Genomic DNA, 22,447 nt, shown 5'->3' with positions numbered 1-22,447 from the left:
ACTAATTTGTTAAACTAAATTTGCAAGTTAAATTATGTGCTATCAATAACAAATAACGTTAATCAACATTTAAGTAATAATCTAATCATCACAACTATATCATTTAATTTACAACATTTAGTTTAAAAATTTAGTCTCTCTAGCATTACCCTTATTAGTAGAGTAGAGTAATGTTATGGAGACTATCTATTTAATACATAATTTATAAGAGAAATGCTAAGAGGCCTCTCTAAAAGTGACACTTTCCATAAACTCTCTGCCACTTTACAGTTTAACGTTAATTTTCTTATCAACATTATAAAACATTTTGCCAAAAACATGAGGTGTCAGAGAGTCCATTGAGAGTTGCCTTAACATTTCTCATTTTATAAACTATATAATGTGTTTATTGATATTTTGATTAACATGTTTATTTTTATTGGTGACACATCAAATCAGTTACAAATTTTGTCTAAAAGGTTAATCTACCCAACATTATCCTTTGTACTAAGATATATGATACAAAGATTCTATCAAAATGAGACTTTCTATAAACTCTCTACCACCTCAATTTCCATTCATTTTTTGTACCAATATTATAAAATTTATGCTAAAAACATAAGTTGTCAGAGAATCCATGGAGAGTCTGCTTAACATTTCTTTATGGGAAATTAAGGAGATTCTTCATAGACCATCCGTCTCTCATATTTTTGACACATTTTTTATACCAACATTATAAAATATTATGTCAAAAAATAATATGACGAAGAGTCCGTAAGATATTCCACTGTAAAAGAGTCTACTTAACCTTTCTCTTTATCTTTCTCTACTATTTTCTTCTTTGTTCATATTACTTTTGCCCGATTTGGTCGTTGGGGACAGACATGACTGGAAATTGATCATTCTTGTACAGTTTGAGGAATTTTGTAAAGGAACATATGTTTAATTTAAACAAGTTAGAAAAAAAATGTAGGATAATCTAATTATATCTTAACATTTTTCCTTTGTATGACTCCATTGTTTAACACTTTAATTATTCTATTCTTCCATAAAGCTCGAATGTGAGTTAGGTTAATTTGCTAGAGGTGATTTAAATCCCCTCCTCCATCATTTTCGTAAGAATGTCGGAATAAAACTGTATACTCGAACATAAGAGGATACTGCCTTGCTAAATAGCGTAATCCACATCAATACAAGAATTATGTCAACAATTCCTTATTATTTGATGCTTGTGAGTTATTAACTTCGACTTGCCTCATGTCATAGATTAAGGGTATCAACTTCGACTTGCCTCATGTCATAGAAGATGCTCCCAAATTTCTTGGTATGTTCTTCATTTTGATAATGCTTATAGTTCAATTACTTAAAAGCATTTACCTTTACCTCTATCTCTCTCAAGTTCGATTTCTCCTCCCTTAATATTGCTTATGTTTGTACTATTATCATTTATCCTAATGAATATGAGATCTATGGATGTTGGATGTAGGTGTGGAGCATGTTGGAGGAGACATGTTTGCAAGTGTTCCAAAGGGAGATGCAATTTTCATGAAGGTTTGTTATTATTTATCAAAAAGAGAGTTGATGACTACTTTGTAGTGCTAATATCAATTTCTTATAAGAGCTTAGTTGCATAATAATTTGGAACTAGTCACAAATCATGTATGCAATCTTACAGTCGATATGTCACGACTAGAGTGACGATCATTGCTTGAAATTTTTGAAGAACTGTTATACCGCACTCCCTGACAATGGGAAGGAGATTCTTGCTGAAGGCATTCTTCCAGTAGCTGCAGACAGCAGCCTGGCCACCAAGGGAGTTGTCAATCTCGACGTGATCATGTAAGGTTACAACCCCGGAGGAAAAGAGCGGACGGAGAAGGAGTTTGAGGCCTTGGCTAAGGGATCTGGATTCAAAGGCTTCCGCGTCATCTGCTCCGCTTTCAACACCTATGTCATTGAGTTTCTTAAGAAGATTTGAGTATAACTTTGGCAGTGGTATACAAGCTGCCGTCTGCATTCGTATTGCTTTTATTTTGATATGGTGGTCGCACGTTTTTCACCATAACTAGGTTTATAACAAACAAAAAAATGTAATAAAAAAGTGATTTTATGTTCGTTGTATGTTATAAATTTGGATTCATAAGCTTGCAATGGGGTGTAAAACATGAAAAAACCTGGTGTATGACGGACAGAGCATGTGTCTGTGCTGCCATAAAGAAAAAATAAAGACCTATCCTCTGTGAGAGTTTTTTGCGGGCGTATCAGAGCATCGTCTTGTGGGCAAATGAATGAAGCTATTGTGAGCCTCGCTCTAACAGTATTGTCTGGGAGAAAAAATGTTGCACGTTACTCAAATAGTTTAATTTAAAACCCCTTGATGCAATCTCCACCGTTCATGTCAAGACAACAAATATATCTTATAGTAGTGATGATATGATAATGTATTTAGTGGAACATTCAACATCTATCTATTATATATATCTTGTAGTAGTGATGATAATGTATTTAGTGGAACGTTCAACATCTATCTATTATATATATATATATATATATATATATATATATAGCGAATAGGGCAATGAATATTGCCGATTTGGTGTCATGACTTCGACAAAAATATTAGGACAAAATTGACTCACAACCAAAAAAATCCAAAAGCAACCCAATATAATATATCAAATAATACATGGGAAATTTGATCATTATAAAATAAAATATAAATATAAGAGTAAACTGTCGATTTGCCCCCTAAACTTTCACCGAACTTTCGATTTCCCCCCTGAACTTTTCGATTGGAAAATTTCCCCCCTGAACTAATTTTTTTAGCCAATTTGCCCCTTACCGTTAGTTTTTCAAATATTCCATCCAAATTTCTGTTAAGTGAGACCATGTGCACAATATATGAGGGTAGTTAAGTCATTTTACTCTTAAAAATGATTAAAAAACTGAAAAAAAATTTAAAAAAAAAATTCCCTCTATTTTTTACCTCTACCGCCGATCTCCTTGTACCCACAATTACCACCTCCTCCCACCCCTGAGACCCATCAACCACCATATCCGGTCCTCCCCCTTCCCACACACAGAGACTCTCCTTCCCCTCTCTATTTGTTATTCTACGAACAATGCAAGGAACGAAGAAAGTGGGAAGAGAGAGAGAGAGAGAAGAGAGAGAGAGAGAGAGAGAGAGAGAGAGAGAGAGAGAGATTTGTGATGCAGGAAGAGGGTTGGGTCATTGGGGTAGCAGAGGGTGGGGCCAAATCAGGGAGTGGGGTTACGGTTGAGGGAGATGAGGGTAGGGGGAGGATGTCGTAGGGGTGGGTGATGGGGGTGCGGAAAGGAAGTGGTGGTGGCTGGGGTTTTTGTATTTTTTTTTTCTTTTCTTCGATCTGTTTTTGTTTAATCATTTTTTTTAATAATGTAAAATTACTAGAATGTTCATGCCATGAAGACAATAACACCGTATGTCATTTTTTATACATAGGAATGAGTGAAAAATAAAATTGAGGATATGAATTAGAGGGAAATTTTCAGTTTTTTAATCATTTTTAAGAGTGAAATGACTTAACTACCCTCATATGTTGTGCACATGGTCTCACTTAACAGAAATTTGGATGGAATGTTTGAAAAACTAACGGTAGGGGGCAAATTGGCTAAAAAAATTAGTTCAGGGGGGAAATTTTCCAATCGAAAAGTTCAGGGGGGAAATCGAAAGTTCAGTGAAAGTTTAGGGGGCAAATCGACAGTTTACTCTAAATATAAATGGGAAGAGAGAAAAGAATAAAAAAATGGAAGGATGAGTGAAAGTTGATGGTGCCCAAGTGAAGATGAAAGAAAAATATAATAAAAAATAAGGAAAATCATGAATGTTGTGTTCAAAACATCTTAAGAGGCGCGTAGCACCGGTGATAAATTTGTACATATTTTATTTTTTATTTTTTTAAATAGGCTAGCAATAATATGATTCAATCCAATTTCAGAAAATATTATTTTCTCTATTTTTAAATACGTTCAAAACATCTTAAGAGTCGTGTAATGCCAGTTATAAAAAAGGTACTTCCCACACGGATAATAATGTGATTAAATTAATTGTCAAATGATTGTTTTTTTTTTAACAAACAATATTATGTATACTAAAGGGGAAGGGAGTGGATTTAGCCTCATATGAGCTAGCAATAGTGTGATTCAATCAGTTGTTTATTAACATTAACTTAGTTGTCAAATGAATGTTTTTTTTTTTAACAAACGATATTATCTACACTAAGGGGGAGGATGTGTGCTTAGCCTTACAATGGGCTAGCAATAGTGTGATTTAATAAGTTGTTTATTAAATATTATTTTCTCTATTCTTAATATAAATTCTGTAGAGATCGATTTTATTATGTGGATTCAGTTGCTCCAATTAGTTTATGAGAGGTTTCTTCTAGCGTGATGTAAGATTATTCATTTACTTCAAATATTTGACTTTTCTTTTATCAATTTACGCATATAAATACATTTAAAACGTGTAAGTCGTGCGTAGCATGCCATGATTCAAAAAAATGTTTTTTGCACGCGCTCTACACTAAGGGGGAGGGGGTGGGCTTAGCCTCACAATGGTCTAGCAATAATGTAATTCAAGCAGTTGTTCATTCGATATTATTTTCTCTATTCTTAATGTAAATTCTATGGAGATCGATTTTATTATGTGAATTCAGCTGCTTTAATTGGTTTATGAAGGGTTTCTTCTAGCATGATCTAATATTATTCATTTACTTCAAATATTTGACTTTCCTTTTGTCAATTTACACATATAAATACATTTAACACGTGTCAGTCACGCGTAGCATGCTGTGATTCCAAAAATACCTTTAGCATGAGCACGTGCATGAAGACTAGTTATATCTTAATACATCCTACTTTAGTCAATTGTACTGTGGAAAGCGAAAACTAATCAATGAAAATCTAAATTGGTGAACAAATATTTTAATTAAACACCTTGCACAACTTATCTCTCTTAAATTTTTAATACTTTTGCGTGGTTGGTGAAGAAGTTTTGTTACTGGTTGGTGAAGAAGTTTTTTTCAAGAGGGGAGACCTTTGTACCTCTTTTGGTTCTGGAAAGATTACTTTTCTTCGGAAATGGGTCATTTCCGGATTGCTTCCATTCTAATCCATTAAGTCCGGGATTTCGGACTATTGAAATTTGATCCAACGACTGAAGTTATTATAACTTTTAAAGTGGGCCCTGTTTGTAGCAGTGGCGGATTCAGAATTTTAGCATCGGGTGGTCCTAATTTTATAGCAAAAATATTAAATAAAATAAAACCAAAATAATACTGAAAGAAATAAACGACAAAGTCATTACTATTTATATGTCTACCAAAATAAAAATGAGTACAACTAAATATGTATAACTCTTATCGTGAATGCAAGACTATCAAAACTTTTACGATTAAAACATAAATAAACATTGTGTTAAACACTTAAGTGACACGTCCTTACAACATGCACTAATAAATAAACCAACGTCCCCATGAAAAGCTTGCATAACTAAACCCTAATTAGGGTTTTGGGATCAAAAGAAGAATGGCAGACGTTTGCAAACCTAAAGGCTAAGCCCTAATGTCAAGGGATAGAGAATAGGGTAAGTTCAAAGGTTTTTTGCTGGCTAGAAGAGTTGAGGAATCCCAAAGTATCTTTGCTGGCGAATGAGGATATTTTTGTCAGGTATTGTTTATATTCAATTTTAAATAAAAAAATTACAATAATTTCTAACCGCACGAATTACAATAAACGAATATAATTAAAATATCTTTAGAAACAGCAACCAAATGGCAAAGGTGCATAGCAAAAGGCAAAACACCAAAGGTAAAACGAAATGTTTACTTGAGTGAGATTGGGACCCACTTAATTTACTCTCTCCTTTTTATTAAAATCTCTAAATTGTTTTTTACTTGGGAATTGATTAAAAACCCATCACGTGGAGTCTAAGGGATGTCCAATCACAATGAGAAGAGCAGTTGGCAGTGCTTTTAAAACTTTTTTTATTGGCTTGGCTCAAAACGGTGCGTTTGGCCAAGTTATTTTAAAACATAAGTCCTCTTCTTTCTCCTTCTGCAATAGAATGAGTAGTGCATCGGCAGCCATGGCTGCTGTTCTCCACCACCACAGTCCATACTTAGGTGGTCCTCAGTGGTTTCAATAGGCTTTTATCTGAGCTTGCGGGTGGTCCTGGGACCACCTCGATCCCTTAATGGATCTGCCTCTGGTTTGTACCCATTAGATCAAATTTTAATGGTTCAAATCCCCGGACTTAGTGGATTAGGAGGAAAGGATCCAAAGAGGATCCCTTTCCCTTTTCTTCCAAACAAAATGACAGCGGTCCAACTATGAGGTGGAATTGCAATTTGTTTTCGTCACCAAGAGCTGCATCCAATCTGTTGTCAACATGTTCAAAAAATTGGGTAAGATGTGATGGTGATTCCCTGTCGTTTGTCAAACCCTAGCCAATTAAATAATACCATTTATCTGCTTACTTCATGGAGTATGCGAGTCCGAATCCTCGTTGGATCCTCTTTGCGAGGATCCTGGGGATCTGTGAATTGTGTCCATTCATCGTACATCATGCGGTCAGAAATCATTTTAAATATTTTTATTTAAAAATAAACATAAACAGTACTTGAAAAAAAATGACCACACGATGTACGATAAACAGACACGATTCACGGATCCCCACGATCCTCAACAAAAGATTCAGAGAGAGAGTGATTAGTTTGAGCGGATATTGACATAAATATAGTATTATTCGATGTCCAGAAATTATTAACCTTTTCTGTTTGGATCATTGAAATGATCAATTTCCATAGGATTATTTAGATTAATTTTGAAACTGATTCTAATCGTTTATGTGTGTGAGACTCACAAAACAACAATGACAATAAAAGCAAGTCCACTTTTCTCAATTGCTCAAGCAGATGAGTCACTAAATCCCTCAAAACCCCTAAAATCCTTTCCACCCCACCCAAATGAGTCGAGCTACAGTGGAAGGAAGTAGAACCCGACTGTTCAATCAGGCAAGAATAGCCCAACTCAGCGCCTAAGTGGAACTGGTGTTAGCCATATTTTTTTTTTTTTTTTTGTGTCAGGCGCATGTAGTTTACGCACGTGTAAGGCAAGTCAAGCGACCAAACCTGCAATGCTGGAGGCTGCACAGCAAGCACACTCAACCCTCAGCAATTCATGTGTGTACTTGTTTTATGAAAACTTCGGGTTTCAAAGACACTAAATTTGAAACTACAAGTTCAATTTGGTTTATGAACTTCCGGTTCATAAAATGAGGTACCCATAAGAATACAAAATACAATATACAACTAAGTGTAGTGGATTTGGGTTGCTTCAGGAACTCAAGTGTAAGTGCTTCAGGACTACGAAATGGAGTCAACAGTTCAAAGAAAAGAAATAATTTATTGAATCGTTAATTGCCAAAAAGTGGACTTCAGGCTAATAATTTTGGATTAATTGTCCGATTAATGGACTGCTAGTCACTTTAATTAATTCAATAGATCATAACTATTCAGGTTTAATCGTAGAAGCAAAAATAATGATAACATTCAAGTTAATATTAGCTGGAATGCCAAAGAATAACATTGGGTTCGAAAAATTATAGCCCAATCTCGATGGGCTAGGGTGCCTTGTACATGGTAAGGCCCTAAAAAGGCTTAGTAGGCCACATGTTAGCTGTAAGACAACCCAATCATGGCTGCAGGCTACGGGCCGTAGGTCTGGGATAGGCCTAGCAGCTAGACTATTGGTTCTAAGCCACAAAAAAGCGCGGTGAGTACAAGCCTAACAAGGGGCTGGCCTGGGATAGGTGTGCGTGAAGCCCAGCTGCAAGCTGGCTTCAATTTGGGCTATGTGCAGTGGAAACCGAGCAGCTTTAAGGCTGTTGGTAGGTTTAGGCCGAGGGTTAGCATAGCCCAACAAACAGGCCAGGGGCATAGGTTGGACCCAGCAAGCAACGGGCTTGCTACTGATTTGGGCTAGGGACTCGGGATAAGGCCCATCAACTTAAAAGTTGCTAGTTTGGGTGGGAGGGGCTGCAGGCCCACGGTAACCCTTACCAGGCTGAGGCCAGGTGTCTGTGTAGGCGCAGCAAAGCCTAAAGGGCTGCTGCGTAGTCCAAATGTCGAAACAATGTCGTTCCAGGTGGCGTGCTCGACACAGTTAGTTGCAAGCCAACAACGATGCTCTGGCGGCGAGCTGCGACCTATGCCACAAAAATCCCAGAATTTTTTTTTTAAATTTGTTTTTTCAAATTCTAGGGTTAAAAACCTAATTACTTCTAAATTATTTTCGATGCCTTGACTCACAAATTCCACATAGCATAATTGCGTATTGCATGAACAAGTATGTGTGTGTGTGTGTGTGTGTGTGTGTGTGTGTGTGTGTGTGTGTGTGTGTATAACTGAAAGGAAAATATAAATATAGGGTGTTCATACATCATGGGGAATGTTTTCATGCTTTACGGTCATTTCAAATATCTTAAATTATTTTAAAGGAACCTGATTGGCAGAAAACAACTAAGCATTTGAATTTGTAGAATATCCTTCACTAAAAGCCGGAATTGCATCTCTAGTGCGTTATATCACATACAACAAAGAAAAATTAAATTGAATCAATAGCATGTAGATCAATTCAATAAAATAATAAAGTAATTATAAAAAGAATGATTAACACGTAATACTTTTAGGATTGAAGAACAAACTTTATGTAGCGCAGCGTCAATAGTGTGCTAACAACGTGTTGTAGGCATAATTTACTGAAAAGTTATGGAGGCCAGAAAGAGAGAGTGCGGCATAGAAAGAGAAGAGAGAGATGTGTAATTGTGAGGTGTGTTATATTTCATCCCATTGTGCATTTATTTATAGTAGTTAGGAAGGTAAATTCCTTACCCCAATATGATTACAACTTTAATAGGATAATATCTAACCGTAGAGAATATTTCAAGATACCCCTAAATACATTAGAATTTACATATTCACATTCAAATATAATAGGACTACAATAATTGTCACATATATTTTTTTTCTTTTTTGTTTGCTCTTTGTAAATTGCCAAGAGAACCGATCCCGTTCATGGATTAGTCAGGATAACACAAACGATGGCAATGGCATCATCTGAATTTAGTATATTATCTTTTGAGCTTCACGAAAATATGATGCTTGATCAAGAATACTGTAAGGATTTATATGGAATGTGTTTATCATCACGTGACGTTTCATTTTTATTATATAATGTTAGTGTAAATTATTTTAGATATTTTATTACATTATTGAACTGAAGCAACACAATAACGATAAATTTGTTCCATGCAAATTGCTCTTTTATAGTTTTTTTTTTTTTTTTTTTTGAAAGCGCTCTTTTATAGTTTGTCCAATGCCATTCTAACCTCTTTGCGTCATTTCACAATTGCGTAGATTAAGTAACTTGTTTTGCCGGGTCAACAAGGGAGAAAAACTTTGGACTTAAAAACTTTTCAAACACCATAACATATAATAAATAAATAACAACGACCTTATTGTAAACTTTTTAAACCATCGAGTATAACATTGTATTGAAGAAAACTACACGTTTTGATAGGAAAGTTTTGGATTTGTAAAGGGCCTACAAGCCAACAAGACTTTTTGCTTTGCAGTGATAAACGTTTATCGTACGCACTATTATTCTTACGTTGCAAAGATGTTGTTTTCACGACTCGAACCCATGACTTTCCGGTTACAAAGGACCAACATTTCTATTGCACCCTGGCTCGCCCTCAAAGTTTGGATATGTAAATTATTGTTAACTTTGTTCATATATTTTTAAAAAACAAAACTGAGAGGGAAAAATATTAAACACATTACCTTAAGAGAATTTTTATTAGCACTCCAAAAATCTCAATCTACACTCCTCTAAAGTGTATTTTTCTTTTTAATTATCGAAAAATATTATAACAATTTTTTTATCTTAAATATAAGTATAAATACTCTTAAGGATCCCTAAAAGGAAATAAAACAAAACAAAACCAGATAAAGAGTACAATATAAAGCTAGACTTAAAAGGTAAGACCTGTGGGAGGCATGTGGGGTCCTGCATGGTGGTCGACAACATGGGAAGAAGAGCATCTCTTGAGCTCAAGATGGGGATCCTCTTGACTAGCCAATCTAGGCCGTTCAAATGTAATCCAACGGTTGCAATTATTATAACTTTTAGAGGGGCCCCCTGTTTGGAACAGTTAGATTAAATTTGAACGGTCCAGATGGGTTGGTCAAGAGGATCCCCATCCTGAGCTCAGGAGAGGATCCTCATCCGGCACAACTTGGTACCACATCAAGGGCATGTTTACCAAGGGGGAATGGGATGGTGGGAACCAGAATTGCACATATCCCCAACCATTCCAACGGTTACCAAACCATCAGGAATTAAAATAATTGTGGGACCTGCATAAATCAGGAATTCAACTCCTGAAAGGGTCGGAGTCCAATTCTTGAGTGGTAAGGACCAATGAAAGAATAAAAGTTACTAGAAAGTAAAAAAAAATGGTTATTCTCTCTACTGAAAAATGAAAGAATATTAGTTTTACTAAAAATAATTAGATATAAAATAAATTAATTACAATAGGGGTATTTTAGTAATCATATTAATTTTTATTCTGATTCATGTGAATTGGTAAACCGTTTATATATATCAATACCATTTAAACTCATATTCTAGCCAATTTTAGTAAACGTCTTTAATATGAATTTGATTCTAATTTCACTTCATTCTAATTCATTCTCAATTCAGTTCATCTCAATTTGATTACGAATTAGGAAATAAGGCAAGGAGGTGTGTTAGTAAACAAATCCCTATATATTGCCAGTTAGCACACCCATCTCTTCTACCCTCATTCCTCCTCCTCCTCTCCTCCTCCTCTCTCTCTCTCTCTCTCTCTCTCTCTCTCTCTCTCTCTCTCTACCAACACCAAATCCAAAAAATGGGTTCGACCGGAGAGACTCAGATGCCTCCAACCCAAGTCACCGACAAAGAAACAAACCTCTTCGCCATGCAGCTAGCCAACGCCCCCGTTCTCCCCATGGTGCTCAAGACAGCCCTCGAGCTCGACCTCCTCGAGATCATGGTGAAAGCCGGGCCGGGCGCTTTCGTTTCTTCGGCGGACTTATCTTCGCAGCTGCCAACCAAGAACCCTGACGCCCCCGTCATGCTGGACCGCATGCTGCGCCTCCTGGCCAGCTACTCCATCCTCACTTACTCCCTCCGCACGCTGCCCGACGGCAATGTCGAGCGGCTGTACGGCCTCGGCCCCGTCTGCAAGTTCTTGACAAAGAACGAGGATGGTGTTTCCATTGCTCCTCTCTGCCTCATGAGTCAGGACAAGGTCCTTATGGAGAGCTGGTAATTACCACTCTTCTTCTTAATTTATCATCATAATTTGATCCTAAACAAACATTAATAATGGGTTTTAAACAGGTTCATCAGAATAAAATCATAAAAAAGTTACTAACTGTGAGTTGGGCCTTGAGTATGTGATTGTTTTCTATATTTTTAGGGGGTTATTAAGTAGACTAATTTGTTAAACTAAATTTGCAAATTAAATTATGTGCTATCAATAAATAATAATGTTAATCAACATTTAAGTAATAATCCAATCATCACAACTATATCATTTAATTTACAACATTAGTTTAAAAATTAGTTTATCTAGCATTACCCTTGTTAGTATAGTAGAGTAATGTTTTGGAGACTATCTATTTAATATATATTTTATAAGAGAAATGCTAAGATGACTCTCTCAAAGTGACACTTTCCATAGACTCTCTGCCACTTTACAGTTTAACGTTAATTTTCTTATCAAACATTTTGTCAAAAACATGAGGTGTCAGAGAGTCCATTGAGAGTTGCCCTAACATTTCTCATTTTATAAACTATATAATGTGTTTATTGACATTTTGATTAACATGTTTATTTTTATTGGCGACACATCAAATCGGTTACAAATTTTGTCTAAAAAGTTAATCTACCCAACATTATCCTTTGTACTAAGAGATATGATATGGAGATTCTATCAAAATGATACTTTCTATAAACTCTCTACCATCTCAATTTCAATTCATTTTTCGTACCAATATTATAAAATTTATGCTAAAAACATAAGTTGTTAGACAGTCTGCTTAACATTTCTTTTTGGGAAATGCTGAGGAGACTTTTCACAGACTCTCCGTCTCTCATATTTTTGGTACATTTTTGATACAAATATTATAAAATATTGTGTCAAAAAATAATATGACAAAGAGTCTGTAAGAAATTCCACTGTGAAAGAGTCTACTTAACCATTCTCTTTATCATTCTCTACTATTTTCTTCTTAGTTCATACTACTTTTGCCCGATTTGGTCGTTGGGGACAGACAAGACTGGAAATTCATCATTCTTGTACAGTTTGAGGAATTTTGTAAAGGAACATATGTTTAATTTAAACAAGTTAGAAAAAAATGTAGGATAATCTAGTTACATCTTAACATTTTTTCCTTGGTATGACTCCATTGTTTAACACTTTAATTATTCTATTCTTCCATAAAGCTTCAATGTGACTTAGGTTAATTTGCTAGAGGTGATTTAAATCCCCTCCATCATTTTCATAAGAACGTCGGAATAAAACTGTATACTCGAACATAAGAGGTACTGCCTTGCTAAATAGCGTAATCCACATCAATACAAGAATTATGTCAACAATTCCTTATTATTTGATGCTTGTGAGTTATGCGGGCATTGAAACACGTGGTAGGTGGCTTGGCCAAGGTCACATATGAGCCATGGGACCCGGCTTCTCTGCCCTCCTAGTTCTCATACACTTTCATCCCCTCCTATTTTGTGCGGTCACGGTTAAGTCACGTCAACATTTTATATTGATTTTTTATAAAAATAATAAGAAAAAAAGCAATAGTGATATAAAATATTGACGTGGTTTAACCGTGACCGCACAAATAGGAGAAGATGAGAGTATATGGGAACTGGAAGGGCAGAGAAGCCAAGTCCTGAGACATGCCCATATGACTGATCAAACGACGTGTTGTTTCGTTATTTTACACATGCTAAATGCTTTTGGTTGTGAGAGTGACATGTATGCTTGTTTTGGGTTTGTGCAGGTACCACTTGAAAGATGCAGTTCTTGAAGGGGGAATTCCATTCAACAAGGCCTATGGAATGAGTGCTTTTGAGTACCATGGCACTGACCCTAGATTCAACAAGGTCTTCAACAGGGGAATGGCTGCACAATCTACCATTACCATGAAAAAACTTCTAGAGACCTACAAGGGCTTTGAGGGCCTTACATCCGTCGTAGATGTTGGCGGTGGCACTGGTGCTGTTGTTAACATGATCGTTTCTAAGTACCCCTCGATTAAGGGTATCAACTTCGACTTGCCTCATGTCATAGAAGATGCTCCTCAATTTCTTGGTATGTTCTTCATTTCTGATAATGCTTGTAGTACAATTACTTAAAAAGCATTTACCTCTACCTCAACCTCTCTCAAGTTCGATTTGTCCTCCTCTAATATTGCTTATGTTTGTACTATTTATCATTTTTCCTAATGAATATGAGATCTATGGATGTTGGATGTAGGTGTGGAGCATGTTGGAGGAGACATGTTTGCAAGTGTTCCAAAGGGAGATGCAATTTTCATGAAGGTTAGTTATTATTTATCAAAAAGAGAGTCGATGACTATTTTGTAGTGGTAATATCAATTTCTTATAAGAGCTTAGTTGCATAATAATTTGGAACTACTCTCAAATCATGTATGCAATCTTGCAGTCGATATGTCACGACTGGAGTGACGATCATTGCTTGAAATTTTTGAAGAACTGTTATACCGCGCTCCCTGACAATGGGAAGGTGATTCTTGCTGAGTGCATTCTTCCAGTAGCTCCCGACAGCAGCCTTGCCACCCAGGTAGTTGTCAATCTCGACGTGATCATGTTAGGCTACAACCCCGGAGGAAAAGAGCGGACGGAGAAGGAGTTTGAGGCCTTGGCTAAGGGATCTGGATTCAAAGGCTTCCGCGTCATCTGCTCTGCTTTCCACATCTATGCCATTGAGTTTCTTAAGAAGATTTGAGTATAACTTTGGCAGTGGTATGCTGCCGTCTGCATTCATATTGCTTTTATTTTGATATGGAGGTCGCATATTTTCACCATAACTACGTTTATATGTTACAAATAAAAAATAAAAAAGTAATAAGAAAGTGATTTTATGTTCGTTGTAAGTTATAAATTTGGATTCATACGCTCGCAATGGGGTGGAAAACATGAAAAAACCTGGTGTACGACGGACAAAGCATGTGTCTGTGAGAGTTTTTTTGTGGGCGTATGAGAGTATCTTCTTGTGGGCAGATGAATGAAGCTACTGTGAGCCTCGCTCTAACAGTATTGGTAACGGCTCGACACTAAACATTACTTAGAGCCTGCACCAACCAATAATTTTGATTTTACAATTACACGTGCAAATTGACAATTTGAGATTCTCTCTATGCAATGTTTTTTTCTTAGTGAAAGAACTTGCATTTTGAGAAAATCTCAGTCACAATCAATATTATTTAACTTTGATCTCATTTATGGGAATGGTTGATATTCATCAAAGAATCACTATTTTTTACGGTTTCAATTTTAAGGTATAATATGATCATTATTATGTGGATTTGCTTAAAGAATCTACTCGATGACAAAATCTCATTTCTTCAATTTTCTTTACCTTTGATTGAACTTATCACTATGGTTGATTGTTTTAGGGTGTCTTGCAAACATTGGATAGAATTCGAGTTTGTATACACAATATGATACTTATAACCAAAAATCAATGCTCTAGCGCAGTTTTTTTTACCTAAGTAATCAACTCTCTCAACAGATAGAATTAAAGTTAATTAATAGAATTGATCGCGAGTGAGATTTCTTCACAACAATCAGATTGAATTCAATTCAATTCGAATTGAACTAATCAAATTTGATTCCATTTCTACCAACATCGTAAGTTCATTAGTAACTACATCTCTTCGAGTCAGAACAAAAGCCATTTCAAGTACCCTCCCTATGAACAAAATTACATGAACTTGACCGCCTAATAGTAAAACAACAGTTCACTTTTCTGGTATTTTTCATACACCGCTATCCGCAATACGGCTAAACAACAGGAGCTTTGTTCATTTCTTCACCGTGGCTTGCCGGTTCATCATCCTTTTGCACTTCCAGTCACTGATGTGCGCAGCGGCGTGGCAATGTGATAGTTTCCACAACCCGCATGGAGCGGAAGAATCGCAAACATAGCAGTAGCACTACATACAATCAGTGAGTTCACTTTTGAGATGCCAAGTTAGACAATATAGATAGGGAATCGGGGATACATTCACAAGATGCAAATATTTGAAGTTGTAAAACTCTGTTACCAGCTCACAGTAGCTCTCATGGGGTGTCGTCTCGAAAGGAAATTTCAGGCAGAGGTGTCTTGAATGTGGATAGTCTCTACAAGCAACCTACACAGCATCAATTCAAATCCACACGAGCCATCAGACATTCACCAAATTAGCTCATAAATTTACAAAAATTGGAATATGAACAGATAAGCAGAAAAGTTTCTTATAAATTTAAAAACTTTTGAGGTCAAACACCTGAAGGTTCATAGGCAAAATATCACAATGGCGTTACAATTTCTAATTCATTTTGTTCACCTGCATTTTCCCAGCAACCAAACACAACAACAAAGAAAGAAAATTGATTAAAAATTTCCTTTCTTTCGCAAAACCCTAGAAGGGGGTCATATGTAACATGGGGTTATGATTTCAAATTCAATTCTTCACCTGCATTTTCCAGCAACCAAACAGAAGAAAGAAAATTAACACAAAAAATTAAAAGGGTCAACGATAAAAATCAAAACCTGTCCTTTCTCAGCAACAACAGCGATATCGGGAGAACCGCCACCACCACCACCACCATTATCCGACACGGACAACTTGGAAAACTGCACCGGCTCAAAGGGGTCGAAATCCAAGATGAAGCAGTCCTCGACGCCCTCAAAGTGTTTGACATCGACCTTGTTTTTGACACAGGCAATGTGCCTGATTGGACTCCCGTCCTCGTCCTCCGCGGAAGAAGACGACAAAGCTTTCTGGGGAGTTTTCTCGGCTGTCACTCCCTTCTTCTCGCGCGACGGCGTCGTCGACGATAGATTAATCGCTTTGACACCGATTCCGATTTCGCTCATTTTCTCTCACCCAGGATTTTGAGTTTTTTTTTAATCTCTTTTCGTCTAGTGATTCGGATAAACAGTCACGTTTAGTACTGGTTTGGTTTGGTACTGTATTTTATAAAAAGTAAGTGTAAAAAAAAATTTGTTAAACATTTAAAAATAATTTATTTTCATAATTTTAGATAAAAAAAATTAAAAAATTAAAACAGAAAAAATAAATTTATTCTCACAATATAACAAAAATATTTTTTTTTCAAGGCAAAACAGTACCAAATCGCCCTTACGCTCTCGACACAATCACCACTTCGTTTAAAATGAAAAGGAGGACCATGCCATAATTAGAAATTAGAGAGTTTTAACGAAAAGCCCACGGTACTGTTCACTTTAACGAAAAACCACATTTTAACACTAAAAAGTCAAACCTGGTACTATTTACTTTACCCTTTATTTTGTCCTTATCATTAAAACTCAACGTTTTCAAACTCTTTTCATTAGTTTTCCTTAGAAATTATGAATTATCAATGTCCAAATGACAACTTGGGCATAAATAAAAATTATGAATTATCAGTGGCAGTGTCGTACAAGATTTCAGACGACAACATTTATCAGTATTATAAACCCAATTTCACCTAAAAAAATGTCTCAAATCAAGTGCATGTATAATCTATACTTCCACCATAATTGGAAAACTATGGTTTCCTTCCACTCATATAGGTAGACAACAAAAGCAACTAACAACAAAGGATGAACAGATAAAACAGGTGCATATTACCATGCCAGTTCGTCAGGTATGAATATCCTTCAAAACCCAAACTCCTGCCTGCATTGATTGTTTGCAGGAATCATATTTATCCATCTCATAATTCGAATTTGAATTATACAAGCAGGAATCGGGAATATTTTTTTTTTCAAAATCATTGAAATCCACGAGATAAACTCAGCGCTCTCAAAATCGTCGGAATCTGGCAAATTCATTTCAAAAACTACACAGTGACAAGTGCTGTAATTCGTTTGAAAATTATGGACATCTAAATAACTGACGTGGAGATATATTATACTTGCTAGGCCCTACCTTGGACGACGTAATACTAGTGTACTCCTTTCAAAATAGCCTTACAAAATTGGACCCATATTGAAAGACGCCTTTAAACTACGTGGATGTGTGGTGATTCCTCAAGATGAGACAAATAAAAATTAAGGTAAATTACAATTTATCATCTCAGGTTTGAGATCTATTACACCCTCATATAATATTTTCAAAACATTTTATTTTCATGCCTTAAGTACTAGTTTATTTCAATATAATACATTCATTATATTTTCCATCCATTAATGACGTCATTTCCAAATTTGTGTCATTAAAAAAATAATTTTTTATACCTTAAAAATATTATAATAATTTACTCTATTTAAAAATAATAAAAAAATAAAAAATAAAAAACTGAAAACCCAGAACCCGACCCACCTCCCTCCCGTCACACCATCGCCACCTTCAGCCCTTTCCTCGGTGTTTCCTCCACACTCTCTATCCGTTCCCGGAGCCTCACCTCCGCGCCCAGGCTTCACTCTCTGTGGCATCCCTCCACCTCACTCACGACCTCACCGTCCCTGAGAGGACCGCCGATCACCAAATCCGGCAGGCCGCTTGCATCAACTTCAAAAACCACCTCAAGACGCGCTGGGCTCCTAACTCCTCTTCCGGCGAGACCCCCATCCCTGATGCCGAGAAGGACCAGATCAAGGGCTTCATCGTCTCCCTCATGCTTTCCGCAACCCAGGACCCAACCTAGACGGCTAAACCCCTGATCGTTGAACCTCAAACCCTCTCTCCCTTCCTCCCTTCTCCTTTATCTCTCCATTTCTCACTGCAATTTTGGGTCGGGGATGACATCCTCACCGACTTCTGGTGGTCTGAAACAGCGCACACCCCTCATCACAAATGGTGGGAGGGAGAGAGAGCTTTGCAGCGAGGGCTTTGGAGTTGCTGGGTTTTGCTTCAAGGTGTATGGGTATTTGTAAGGATTTGGAGAGTGTGTTTGTAGGAGGGAGGGAGGAAAGAAGAGGTTGAAGATGAGGGGTGGGTGAAGAGAGTGGAGGAAAGGAGGTGGTCGGCGCAATGGGTTTTTGGGTTTTCAGTTTTTTTTTATTTTTTTAATAGAGTAAATTATTATAATATTTTAATGTATAAAAAATAATTTTTTTGCTACGTGGTACAAATTTGACAGCCACGTGGTATAAATATTGACAGCTACGTCAACTTTTAACGAATCAATGAATGGAAAATGTAATGGATGTATTATATTAAAATAAAATAGTATTTGAGGTATGAAAATGAAATGTTTTGAAGATGTTGTATGAGATTGTAATAGACCTCAAACCTAAGGTGATAAAGTTTAATTTACCCTAAAAATTAAAACATGTTACAATACGGAGTTTATTACATTACATACCTGAAATATTATTTATTAACTTATTTATCCTTAATGAATGCTGCGCTATTCGAAGGTTCGAACCTTTCAGTTCAAGAACATACATGACCCACGATCATTTTATTATGTATTTCCTAAATAGGATTTTTAGGCCCCAATTATTTTATATTTTTGCATATTTTTGTATTGATTGACAATTATTTATAACTATGCAGAGACGTCTTTCCTTAAAATGAGATCAAGAAAAATTATAACTTATTACAATATAAAGAACTGGTTATACATGGGATATGAATTTTGTATGACTTTAAGGGGGCGTTTGTTTGCCCTCACTAAGTGGGACTGGACTAGCTGTTAGTCCAATACTGTGTTTGTTCCATGCTGGGACTAACATTAATGAGACTAAAGGGGACTAGCATGGACAAAACCCTTCACTAAGAGGTCTTAGTGAGACCCCCCAATAACCATGAGACTAGCTAAGACTATCCTCTCTCGTTCTTGTCATGGTCAACAACCACTCCCGATAGACTCCTCGTCATCTTCGGTCACCTAGATCATAATAAAATATTAATAATTTATATATTAAATAATATAATATTAGAATTTGTTATTATTCAGCTTCTTAGTCCAACACTGCACCAAACACTTCACTAAGTTAGTCCAGCTTAGTCTAGTCTAAGCCAGTCCAGCTTAGTCCTTAAAGCTAGTCCAGTCCGAGATAGTCCGGCGCAACAAACGCCCCCTAAAGAGATTATTCACCATTATAGAGTATTGCTTTCAAAAAAATTACTGCATATATCATGAAAGAGAACGATACTATAACCTTAGATATCCATTCCCCATAAACCTGTTAAGGGTATGGACATCTTTGTATTTTGTTTTGTTAGAAGCTTCGGCCACCAAATTACAAACGATAATGGTGGATGAAGGATTCCAGCACATAGTGTTGTCTGGGAGAATAAATGTTGCACGTTACTCAAATAGTTAAATTTAAAACCCTTTGATAAACCGTTCATGTCAAGACAACAAATATATCTTATAGTAGTGATGGTAATGTGTTTAGTGGAACATTCAACCATCAATGACTCATTCTGAATACCAACACGTTCTTTCACGTGTGGATAACTTATTATGATACCATAAAGAAAGTTAAAGTTCCACTGAAAAATCAATTGGCAATATAGGGAGTAGCCCAACCTCTTATAGGCTCATGTAAGGTTTATCATTCTATCAATGCGGGATTCATTCTCAACACTTGTAAGAGCTTAGTTTGTGGATGAAGGATTCCAGCACGTAGTGTTGTCTGGGATAATAAATGTTTCACGTTACTCAAAAAGTTAAATTTAAAACCCTTTGATGCAACCTCCACCGTTCATGTCAAGACAACAAATATATCTTATAGTAGTGATGATAATATATTTAGTGGAACATTCAACATCTATCTACTTAGTGGAACATTCAACCATCAATGACTCATTCTCAATACTCCTAAGACTCATTCTCAATACTCCCCTCATACTGGAACATTCAACCATGACTCATTCTCAATCCCCTCATAGTGGAACATTCAACCATCAATGACTCATTCTCAATACTCCTAAGACTCATTCTCAATACTCTCCTCACGTGTGAGACTCATTCTCAATACTCCCCTCACATGTGAGACTCATTCTCAACACGTCCCTTCACGTGTGGACAACTTACTCTGATACCATGAAAAAAGTTGAGGTTCCACTGAAAACCAATTGATAATATAGAGACCAATTGATAATATAGAGAGCAGCACAACCTCTTATAGGCCCATGTAAGGTCCATCCTCCCATCAATGCGGGAATCATTCTCAACAATTGTAATAGCTTAGTTTCTTAATATATTTGAAACTAATATCAAATTGCATACGCAATCTCACAGTGGATATGTCACGAATGGAGTGACGAGCATTGTTTGAAATTTTGAAGAACTGCTATACCGCGCTCCCCTACAATGGGAAGGTGATCGCATATGGATTTTTCACCGTAAGTAGATTTTCATATTTACAAAAAAATAGTAATAATAAAGTGATTTTATGTTGCTTGTATGTCATAAATTTGGATTCATACCCATCCAATGGGGTCTAAAACATGAGAAAATCTGATGTATGACAGACTGATCATGTGTAAGTCCTGCCACGAAACACAAAATCAGGACCTTATGTATTTCTCGTCACCCAAGCTTACCTGTCAATAGAGTTTGACATACGATCGCTCATACACAAGCTCTCCTAAAACAGAAAAATTGGCAAAAAGGGAATAATAAAATGACATTCATATTATTTTCATGACGTTGCTGTGAAATTGTTATTCGTGATGTTCATTCAAACTGGTCTTATGATCAAGATATTAAATAAACCAAATTACAGAAGCCTTCCTACCTGCCACAAGGAGTCATAATCAGATAGGCAATAAATAAATAACAAGCAATGGTATCTGGACGCACAAAATTGGCCGAATTGTTATAGATTATCTAAAACATGCATGATCCAGGTACAATTGTAGAGTCCTCCTCTATTTTAGAGTACGTCAGTACGTTTACTTTTGTGTCCATTCTCTGTGAGAGTTTTTGCTGGGCTTATCAGAGCATGGTCTTTAGGACAGAAGAATGAAGCTACTGAAGTCAAAGATCCAAAATGCTATTTTTTTCCTTAAGTAATCAACTCTCAACAAATAAGATTATAGTTAATAAAATTGATGGCGTGTGTATGGTTTTTCAAAACATTCCACTTTGCAAAAAAAGACTAGGGTCCACTAGCTGCATCTGATCGGGCCGTCTGCATGTTCAAAATATTGAAGTAGGATTTTCGGCTCTTTTTTTTTTCATTCCCTTCCATCATCTTTTATTTGAATGGTTATAGTTAAGTTACGTCAGTATCTTATATTAATTTTTTATAGAATGAGAAAAACAAAATAGAGAATGTGAGAGGAGATGATGGAATGAGATGGAAAGAGAAGGGGAGAGAATTCTTGTACCAAAATATTAGATGATATGTGATCGGTGACGTTATCACCTTCGATTTCTCAAACCCTAGCCAATATATAATACGGAGGAAGATTCTCTCCCCTCCTAACATCTCTCTCCTTCCCTTCCCTCATATTTGAATGATCACGGTTAAGCCACGTCAACATCTTATATTCATTTTTTTAGAGGGACAATAAGACAAAAAGCAATGTGTGAGAGGAGGGAAGAAAATCATACCCCATATAATACCACTGGTGCACCTACCTAATGCTTAATGGAGTTTGCATATCAATTTTCAACACTGGCAGGTGCACACTGTTTTGAGTAATTCACTGGAGCAACTATTAACATTAGAGAATATTTTTGTTTACCACCACCCTCAAGTGATAATCATGTTCTACATCTTATTTATCACTATTAGATAAGTTTAAATTTCGAAATTTGTGTGGTGGATAGACACAAATATCAAAAGTGAGACTCTTCCAATGCTAATAAATAAAGTGATGAACATTACTACCACTTGATAGTCACGAGCAAAAATGCACCCATTAACATTAATATATAGTAATATTTGATGTCTAGAAATGTTCAACCTTTTCTCTGGATCATTGAAATGTGAATTTTCCTAGAACTATTTAATTTGATGTGACACAGATTATGGAATAAGAGCACATACTAATATCAACTCACAGCTCCTCCACTTTTTTTTTTTTTTTAAAGGAAAACTAATAAAAACGATTTGAAAACTTTGCGTTTTAACGATAAAGACAAAATAAAGAGTAAAGTGAATATTACC

The 22,447-nt window shown here is 36.1% G+C and overlaps 2 protein-coding genes across 2 annotated transcripts; one reads left to right on the top strand and one right to left on the bottom strand.

The window, feature by feature from the left end:
* Positions 1-10,869: 10,869 nt before the first annotated feature.
* Positions 10,870-14,255, top strand: LOC126630016 (caffeic acid 3-O-methyltransferase-like). The gene is made up of 4 exons (XM_050300195.1): positions 10,870-11,391; positions 13,140-13,450; positions 13,616-13,680; positions 13,805-14,255. The coding sequence occupies exons 1-4, from the start codon at positions 10,973-10,975 to the stop codon at positions 14,105-14,107; spliced, it is 1,098 nt and encodes a 365-aa protein (XP_050156152.1). The 5' UTR covers positions 10,870-10,972; the 3' UTR covers positions 14,108-14,255.
* Positions 14,256-14,934: 679 nt separating this feature from the next.
* On the bottom strand, positions 14,935-17,651 carry LOC126630023 (RPM1 interacting protein 13-like). Its single transcript, XM_050300202.1, has 3 exons — positions 15,917-17,651; positions 15,429-15,515; positions 14,935-15,317 (listed from the first exon to the last, which is right to left on the bottom strand). The coding sequence occupies exons 1-3, from the start codon at positions 16,241-16,243 to the stop codon at positions 15,186-15,188; spliced, it is 546 nt and encodes a 181-aa protein (XP_050156159.1). The 5' UTR covers positions 16,244-17,651; the 3' UTR covers positions 14,935-15,185.
* Positions 17,652-22,447: the final 4,796 nt, after the last annotated feature.

This window comes from Malus sylvestris, chromosome 7 (assembly GCF_916048215.2).
Source record: "Malus sylvestris chromosome 7, drMalSylv7.2, whole genome shotgun sequence".
Taxonomy (NCBI): domain Eukaryota; kingdom Viridiplantae; phylum Streptophyta; class Magnoliopsida; order Rosales; family Rosaceae; genus Malus; species Malus sylvestris.
The sequence above is the reverse complement of the archived record's forward strand: the minus strand, read 5'-3'. Positions and strand labels throughout refer to the sequence as shown.

Coding starts and splice junctions, on each gene's coding strand:
- LOC126630023 (XM_050300202.1), bottom strand. CDS start 16,243: ATGAGCGAAATCGGAATCGGTGTCAAAGCGATTAATCTATCGTCGACG. Junction 15,516..15,916: donor TTGTTGCTGAGAAAGGACAG/GTTTTGATTTTT, acceptor GATGCTGTGTAG/GTTGCTTGTAGAGACTATCC. Junction 15,318..15,428: donor ATGAGAGCTACTGTGAGCTG/GTAACAGAGTTT, acceptor GATTGTATGTAG/TGCTACTGCTATGTTTGCGA.
- LOC126630016 (XM_050300195.1), top strand. CDS start 10,973: ATGGGTTCGACCGGAGAGACTCAGATGCCTCCAACCCAAGTCACCGAC. Junction 11,392..13,139: donor AAGGTCCTTATGGAGAGCTG/GTAATTACCACT, acceptor GGGTTTGTGCAG/GTACCACTTGAAAGATGCAG. Junction 13,681..13,804: donor GAGATGCAATTTTCATGAAG/GTTAGTTATTAT, acceptor GCAATCTTGCAG/TCGATATGTCACGACTGGAG.